The following is an 8,661-nucleotide window of genomic DNA, read 5'->3' as shown; positions in this document are numbered from 1 at the left end:
TGTATACGCTGTGTCTTAGACATTGTAATACAAACACAAACCACAATTTTGGGTTATTAAGAAAAAAAAAATGCTACCCTTGGATTCCGAACCAGGTTGGAAATTCTATGTAAAGTGATACTGTATCAAAGGTCAGTTATCACCATTTGAGCAGTTAATATGGAAAATTGAAAATAAATGCTCCAACAGCTTTTCACATTTGATGTACATGTTTTTTAATCAAACATTTAAGCACACAAGCAAAAAAGTTTTCTTCCTTTATTGAACATTGTTTTACAAGTTTCAAGCTTTGCACTAAAAGATTGAGAGCGTGCCAGCCCGTGTGCTGCTTTAATGTTTAGTCTGCGATAAGAGCGTCACAGCACATGACATCCAGCCAATGACAGAACACTTCCAGTTACACTGTTAACACGTTGAGTTCGGGTGACAAGTGATGATTACCCTCCTGTCCCCTTATGACCAAATCTTCTCTGTAAAAAGCACACATTGTAGTCTTCAGGCCACCTGGGAACATGTCAAATCCAAACAAAATGATTTGTGAACGGAAACATTGATACCACAAGAGTGCTCAGCCAAACCCAACAAATGAGGGTACAACATTGTAAAGTAAAGTATTTAATGAATATATAGCAAACACAAATAAATTGCTTTGGTCAAGTAAAAAAAAAAAAAAAAAAAAAAATCAAAGCAGTCCACCAGGTTCTTGGCTCTCTAAGGCTGCGAAGGAGGTGTCAAGGCAATATGGTTATGGTGCCCCCCTTATGGTGCACTCCATGCTGCAGCATGCTGGGAGGCGGACGAGAAGGACAGGAGTGGGGTCCGAGGGCTCCTCACACGGCAGGCGGCGGTCCCTCGGGGTCGGGCTCGTTGCTGTAGTTGTTGCTGTAAGGGTGGCCTCCAGGCGGGTGGTTGGGCAAGATGTCCAGCTCGTCCACCTGGGGACCCGGGTGCAGGACCACCAGTTGGTCCTGGGGGATGTCGGCCGCCGCCGCCGCCAGGTTGGTGATGGATTTGGATTTGACGCACTGGAAGTCCACGTGGCGGCTCTTGCCCTCCTCCTTCTCCCACGACATGCGGATGAAGGGCCTCTGGACGTAGTTGTAGATGACCTCTGGACGACCTCCAGGACGCTTCTTCACCTTCTCCTTGTATGTGGGGTAACCTGCACACCAACATGTTGACTTCAGCTGATTGACACATGATTATGGTGGTGTCGATTTAAAACCAAGTTTTGCCAAACGTTTTCATCTAAAATTGCTAATCCCAAAATTGGCGGCAAAAATGAATAACACAATGAAATATAACCAAAAATTTGGGAATCAAAAATCTAACTGCTGGGAAACTGTTGGCTGGAATTGTTTGCTTGCATGAAAATTTTGCATATTAAATCCCTTTTAAAATGAATGTTAAAAAATGTAAAGAAAGACCCAGTACTTTGTTTGGGAGAGAAAAGGTTAAGGATTTACCTTCAATGCCCAGTCGTATTTTCTTCAAGCCTCTCTCCTTTAAAACAGACTTAGCCACATCTCTGTTCTCGATGTACTTGAAGAATCGGTACAATTTTGTGCTGTATATGACTGTAAGGAGATTTTGGTTAGTTTTGATTTTGATTTACTTAGTCATGCAGCACACGCACTCACTTTGAGAGTATTCTTCTCCCATCTGCGGTGGGTACTCTTCGTCCCAGTCCACCACGTCGTCGTCAGTGAGGACCACAATGTGGCACTCGCGCTCCCCGCTCTGAGCGCTTGCCACCATCAGAGGTAGAACCATTTCTTCCAGGTAGAACTCAAACTGTCGTCGGGCGCCGTCGTTGGACAGCTCGTGCATCAGGGCACCTGAGGACGAGTCATGTCTTAAACTCTTGTGATAGGTGCATTAAAAGGGGAAATAGAGCACTGACATTTTATTGATTTTACAAAAAATGTCCCCAAGACAAGGTGTCTGATTTCCTCAATGGAAAAAGCACTCACTGAGGTCTCTGCATTTGATGGTGCTGTAGTCAAAAGAGATGCATAGATAGTCGCACGCCTCCCGCAACTCAGGGATGGAGATTCCATCAGGACAACGGATTAGCCCCGATTTGTAGTAATCCTGTCAAATAGACCCAAAACACGCAGTCAAGTCAATGTGAAATGCAACATCGGCGAGCCAATGTCAGTTGAGAATGAGTCCACATCAATATTTGGATCCCCCGAACCTTCCCACCCGTGCAGCGGAAAAAAAAAAAAAAAAAAGAATGTTGATGAGCTGGAAACTCAAGCTGTCAGACTAATCATTAGCTACTTTACTTCCTGGTTCTCTTGTGGCCAAGCCAAACATTCCTCCCTCCGTATATTTACTTGTGACTGCCTTGCAAGTCATCATGAATAACAATTTTGCTTCTTCTGTGATAAAGGCACCAACCAAACTCATAGAGATGAGACAACCTCGAATTCAACCGATTGGAAACATAACCCTTCACAAGTGTAACGACGGGACCTAAAAGTGGATTGCGAATCCGTTATTTGTAAAAGTTGAGCAATGACAGTGGGACAAGAAGGAACGCTCCATCATACTTACCACTTTCCTTTTATATAAATGACATGGAAATGCTGTCATAAAAACTTGACTAAAGCATTAGCTTAGGTTAGTGTTGGACAACAGTGTTGAAATTTGGGTTAGGTGCATTTCAACCATGTAAGCATGGAAGAATAATAAGGAGTGACGACTGGACAAAGTTACTAACCAGAATTGCACGGAAAACCGTTGAGCTGATTCCTTCAGCCACTTCAAACTCTCCCTTCTCATTGGGCCGTGTAAAATTGTGCTCTCGTCCTGATCCGAACATTCTGAAAGAGAGCAACTTTGGTTACGTTGCGACATTAAAGCAATCAATCACCAATCGGTAAGCATGTGCCGTACCTGCCCAGCATGGTGTTGGGTTGCGCAGTAAAGATGGAGGGGTCGACCACAAAGCGTGTGTTGTCCACAATAAGCGTAACTCTCTCGGACGTCCGCACGTTTCGGTTGCAGACGGGGGCGCCGGTCGCCCCCTCTTTGGGGTTCTCGTACACAAACACCATTTCTCCCACTGCCAAACTTTTGAAAGTTCCCTCGGTGCTGGACAGGCTGCTGTTGCGGCTGCTCACCACCCCGCTACTGCTGGAGCCGCTGGGAGAGACCCTCTGTGGCCGGGGGCTGCCGGGCCTCGACGATGGCCCGCCATCACGCTCGCGTTCTACAAGCACATGTCAAGATTTTCATACAAAAGGCTATTTCCTAAATTTGAATATTCATAGTGTTTTCTGGTACCCATATTGAGTTTAACAAGTGTGCTCTTGCAGCTCATAGCATTTCATGGAAGAAATCTTTGAGTGTTTTTTTTTTTTTGTCTACTCACGGCCGAAAACGTAAATGCCACAACAACCGATGGCGGTTGGATGGCGCTAAACACAATAAAGTTTCCTCGCACAGTAACGACGAGGGAAACAAAACAGCTCGAAACTTCCCATTCCCAACAAACACAAATGTTGACTAAGGAGAAAATAACAAAGAAGTACAGCGCAAACGACTTCTGTGTAAAAGAAATTCAAAGACGAGGTCATGGCCACATAAAAAATGACATAACAATGAGGTCACGTCATGGCCCTCAAGCACTTATCAAGTTTCCCACGAGATTTCTCTTCTTGAAGAGAACGCCACACATGTCATTGCATGGCTCCAATACACATAACAACATAAAAGTGGTCCGACACTACTACACTGATACTTCACCAGCCGTCCAGGTAGAAATCAGTGTGGAGATACTTTAAGGTAAAAACTGATAATAGCAATTTTAACTGATTGCAAATTGAGTTGTGCAAATTGGGGCAGAGGCAAACACACGGCGAGGTGCGACAGTGGGATGAGCGTTACAAAAACATTCAAATGGATGACAAGTTGTTCCTCCAAAAATATGATATCTTAGAATGAAACCTATGCCATTTTCACTTAAAGTTTATGTTCCTGACAGGACAAGTTTCCCATCACAATTTCAATGGCATTAAGAATGGGTACTTGGTATCACTGAGTACTCATATGTGAGTACTTTTAATTGGTTTAAAAAAAAGACACATTCCGTATTTCATAGAATAGCATATGTGTAAATAAAATTTGCTGGCATCAAAAGCCCTCTGTCTTGTTTTTGTTGTTTCAGAGTTTGAGGTGTCACAAAAGTAAAAAAAACGCTTGCCCTTTACTTGTTTTATGGTCAGATACTCTACTCTACTGCGGAGCCTCCAATTATTATTTTCCTGTCATCCAGGGCTTTGTAACTATCATGTGGCATCCATCGTATAGCATTACCGAAAGCAAAAAAACTCTCAATTGGTGAGATTTTTGGCAAACGGTGCGGACGGGCAGAAAAAAAAAAGTGCAAATATAAATGTATGAAAAGTGACCAGCAAATACATTGTCCTTGTGAGCGGCAAGTTGCTTTCAGCTGCTTTCTGCACAAGCCACCAAGAGTCGTATACCCACCCCCCCACTGAGGTCCTTCTCTTCTTTCCCTTACAACTCACCGCTGTTGTGTTGGCGGGTGGGCGAGGTGAGGTTGCGAATGCAGGGTGTGAGCTGCCCTTCTCTCTCATGCGAGGAATCCCTGGAGCGATCACTGGAGCGGCGGCGGTCACGTGAGCGGTCGCAGCCCCCGCTGGCACCATGCAGGCTCATCTTCCTCAGTTGGGGCTCCACTCGAGATGCTCGACTGCTGTGACAGAAAAGACGACTCAATCCCATTTATATGAACAACAGGGCATTTTATTTCATTGCGGGAGAGCGGCTCCGACCACACAAGCAAGGCCCCCAGTTCGTATTCATCTCGAGCTAGCGAGTACGAATGCAACATCCCGGTCTGCAAAGTGTTGTGATTCAAGTATGACTAACGCACACAGAATGCAGTCAGACTGCATTAACAGATAAGAAGCAATGCCCAAGCAAAGTCAACAACACACCTGCCCAACTAAAATTAACCTGTGAAATTAGATGCCCCAAAAGTCATACAACTTGAGAGTTCAACCAAAATTTAAGGGGAAGAAAATTCACCCAGAAAGTTCAAACTGCATCAAGAGAGACTTTGTGGTTTTTTTCCCCACTTAATCTTAGAAAGAGCTGCAGGTGACGACGACAAGACAGTGACTTTCTCTTTACAGAGGTTAGGTTCGAAAGAATCAGAAATGATCTTATCAGAGGGACAACAATGGTTAGAGATGTATTGGAGACAAAGTTGGACAGACTAGATTTGGATGGTTTGGACACATCCAGCGGACAGATTCATTGAAGGATGATTCAAGCAGAATTCACAAGGAATTTATATGTAAAGAGGCAAGACATGAGAGCATTTGTTTCCCGAGAGGACGCCACAGAATACATACTTCGATGGAGAAGGATGACAATGACTGCGGGGAAGCCTAAATGGACATGACAAACGGACATTACAGGGGTTAATCTCCCATGACACTTGATAAAAAAATGATTTAAAACATTTCCAGAAAGCTTTTAAGCTACGTGGATTCAGAACAAATGAATTCCCTTAAAATTCTTCTTTACAGGCGATAATGAGGTCCAATCAGATTACATTGTTGTACTTACAATCCCATATGGACGTATTTTGCTTCTTCGCTAATCAAGCACAATGAATTAGGGCTTCACTTGTCCGTTGTTCACCTTTGCTTAGCTCACCTCGAATGCTTGCACAGTTTACGAGGTCGGCTCGTCGCTTTCCGTTCCCAGTTTTCGTTGTCACTGGAATTACTGTCATATGACTGCAGAAGCGTTGCCATCACCCGTACAGGGGGAAGTCCGCTCCGGAAGTGTCACTCAACATATTCACGTTGTCGGCAGCTGGATCCGCTGATCAAAACTCTACACAAAACCCACCGCTAGCTGTCAGCACTTGTTTCGACAGAGTTCACCAATGACGTGATTTTAGAAGAAAAAATATTCCCATTACTGACCTAATGTCTGGCATTTAATCAGAATGAAATAGCAGTCGGTCATCAGACTATATAAGGAAAATTACTATGAGCATTGGCTTAGTTTCCTGCGTTAGCACACCTACACAGCTAGCATTAGCGGCCGTGTTACAAGCATCAGATTTTTCTTTTTCAGACACAATTCATGGAATATTGACCAGCCCAGCACTGCAGTTGTATAAACCCTATGAGAGTACCGTAAAATATAAATATAGTTACCAAATTGGCGTAAATCTCCGCCGGAGTGTAATCCCGACAGCAAGTCAGCTAGCCAGCTTTCTTTCAAAATAGTCATGTAGCTGACGTCACGTGACGCTATGACGCAAATTACGTCGAATTTCAAAATTTAAAAAAAAAAACTTGAGTGCTCGTGAAGTGTTTTGTATTTCAAAACACGCAAGTATTCAAAATCAACTCTCAAAATATAATTTCTTTTATTCTAAAATAATGCTTGCCAAGTCTCGCGATATGTCTCGACGTTTTTCATTTTGCCTTAACAAAATAATCCAAATTTGAGAAAATTATATTAATACAATTAAATTAATACAGTCTTGCAATTGTTCTAAGAGTCTTGCTGTTTTACTGTAAATGGAACGACAGTCGGTTACTCGTATTTTACATGCATGCGTCATTTACCAGGATTCAGATGATATAAATTCATGTTAATATCTTAAATGTACACACATCATCATATTAGCTTTTCAATAAGTTGAAATATAAAATGTTCAAGGGTCGAAAAGTTCGTAGTAAAGTTGATTATTTGTGACTTCACTTTTTTTTTTTCTTCAAATACTGCACGGCTACGGCAGGGGTCACTAACTTACTTGAAACTCAGATGCATACTGCTGAAATAACAAATTGTACCTCAATTTACCTCTATAATTAAATGTTATTGATGATATTCATTTGTATGAAGACACTGACATTGCACACACTTATCAACAATGATTTAAAAAAGGTAGAAAAAATCAATGTGCAACACTTTGTTTATCAGCAAGTGTTTGCATTTTTAAACAATAATTTCTGCAAAATTCCACAGAAATCACAATTCACCGTTTTGGGTACTCCGACAGCAGATTTTTTTAAGCATGTATACCCTATAATTTAATTCAATTGCAGTCAAACTACAATTAAAAAGAAAACTTCTTAAAACATTTTAAGGTTAGACAATGAAAATGACATCTGATAGTCAAAATGCTTTGTTTTAAATTTAACTAAAGTACAATACTGACTACTCTTTTCATAGAGTTTGAGTTTTGTATGCATTACTATCCAAATGCACACACATCATCAGCACATTGGATATTAGCTGTACTTCATGCCCGAGTAAAGTGTATTTGCACTTCCAATTAAACAAAAAGTATAACATTACTGAAAGTCAATGATCATCCAAATTGTATACATACAATACAATCTGTTGGTTGATCAAACAAAAAAATAAATAAAACAAAAACAACATACACTTGCACACACAGGCACAGTTAAAACATATATAAATGTGACTAAGACAAGCACTTGGTCCGTTGAATTCATTTAGAGTTTCAATACTTTAAATTATGTTGCTTGGCAACAGAATGAAAACAACTAATTAAGTAACACCAAAATAAGTGTTTTTTGTCACTGAAAGAATAAAGACAATACATGAAAGTTCACCCATATTAATAAATACAAGAAACTCTGAATTTAATAAATTAATAAATAAAAACAGACAGCAAATGCTCAGTAGAGAGTAATGGTCAGTTCAGTATTCCCACAAGAACCTGTTTTGGGAGTATATTTTGGGTTGTCCATGCTAAGGGTCAGCACTGGTAACAATAATGTCATTTAACCTTCCCTGGAGCCATTCTTGTCTGTTTCCCACTTGTTTGTGCTCCTGCACATTGTGCATTAACTGTACCTCGCTGATGGTTCTCTTTCTAAAGACAAAAAAAACATCATAGTCACTGTGAGGAAAATATGATTCATGAGAATTGAGTGACTTTTTCACTATATCCTTGACTGCAAAAGACAGTCATGATATTCCACACATTGGAACAGAATTTACCTCATCGGTTTCGCATCTGTGCGCAAACTTGAAAAGAGAAGTATTAAAATGGTTGTTTCCAAGCAGCGTAGCACAAACATGCTGATGATGAGCTGAAAATAAATCAGATATTGGGTTAAGAATAGTTTTTTCTAACTATATTGGAATAAAATAATTCTGGATGATTTCAGTCAAACAACACGGTTTCTAAAGGGGGGAAAAACCTGTCAAGCCAATATCTTACCAGGGTTGTCCTTATATCCAGAAAATGGCTTTTGATTTTTTGTTGTTGTTGTTGTGCTCGGCCTACAAATACATGGACAGAGGTCTTGGTGGTGGGAGTGGGTGTCTGGCCTTTATATACAGATGGACAAGCCCTCCCCTGGTCATCAATGGACAATTTCACAGTTGATGTCACTTCATCATTGATAGGGACAAGGCAGGCATCCGTCCTTGTGACACGGTCGCTCACTACCAACTCAGCTTTCGACACCTGCGCCACGTGCCAGCTTTTGCTTTAACTCCAGTTTCACCGTTCATTTGAAATAATGGTCCCTCATTAGGACATCAAATACTTACACAATACATTCAGTGGCCTGTGACGTATGTGTACTGTTAATGTCATACTCTGGTGAAGAAGTATAC

The 8,661-nt window shown here is 41.4% G+C and overlaps 2 protein-coding genes across 10 annotated transcripts; both read right to left on the bottom strand.

Annotated features, from left to right (window-relative positions):
* Positions 1 to 244: 244 nt before the first annotated feature.
* On the bottom strand, positions 245 to 6,369 carry btbd10b (BTB domain containing 10b). 9 transcript variants are annotated; one of them, XM_088371824.1, is made up of 10 exons: positions 6,213 to 6,369; positions 5,701 to 5,883; positions 5,394 to 5,429; positions 4,542 to 4,726; positions 2,905 to 3,220; positions 2,729 to 2,831; positions 1,974 to 2,094; positions 1,641 to 1,838; positions 1,467 to 1,577; positions 245 to 1,162 (listed from the first exon to the last, which is right to left on the bottom strand). In XM_088371824.1, exons 2-10 carry the CDS (start codon positions 5,799 to 5,801, stop codon positions 831 to 833), a joined length of 1,503 nt encoding a protein of 500 aa, XP_088227950.1. In that variant the 5' UTR covers positions 5,802 to 5,883; positions 6,213 to 6,369; the 3' UTR covers positions 245 to 830. The 9 variants fall into 9 exon arrangements, with proteins under 9 accessions (XP_088227950.1, XP_088227949.1, XP_088227951.1 ...); XM_088371823.1 differs by having other exon boundaries at positions 4,542 to 4,729; positions 6,213 to 6,368; XM_088371825.1 differs by lacking the exon at positions 5,394 to 5,429 and having other exon boundaries at positions 4,542 to 4,729.
* A 1,365-nt stretch (positions 6,370 to 7,734) lies between these two features.
* On the bottom strand, positions 7,735 to 8,117 carry pth1b (parathyroid hormone 1b). Its single transcript, XM_088371040.1, is given in 2 exon segments — positions 7,735 to 7,909; positions 8,038 to 8,117. Coding segments are annotated over 2 exon segments (255 nt in total).
* Between the last annotated feature and the right edge of the window lie 544 nt (positions 8,118 to 8,661).

This window comes from Syngnathus floridae, chromosome 3 (assembly GCF_059516105.1).
Source record: "Syngnathus floridae isolate MCC-2025c chromosome 3, RoL_Sflo_1.0, whole genome shotgun sequence".
Taxonomy (NCBI): domain Eukaryota; kingdom Metazoa; phylum Chordata; class Actinopteri; order Syngnathiformes; family Syngnathidae; genus Syngnathus; species Syngnathus floridae.
The sequence above is the reverse complement of the archived record's forward strand: the minus strand, read 5'-3'. Positions and strand labels throughout refer to the sequence as shown.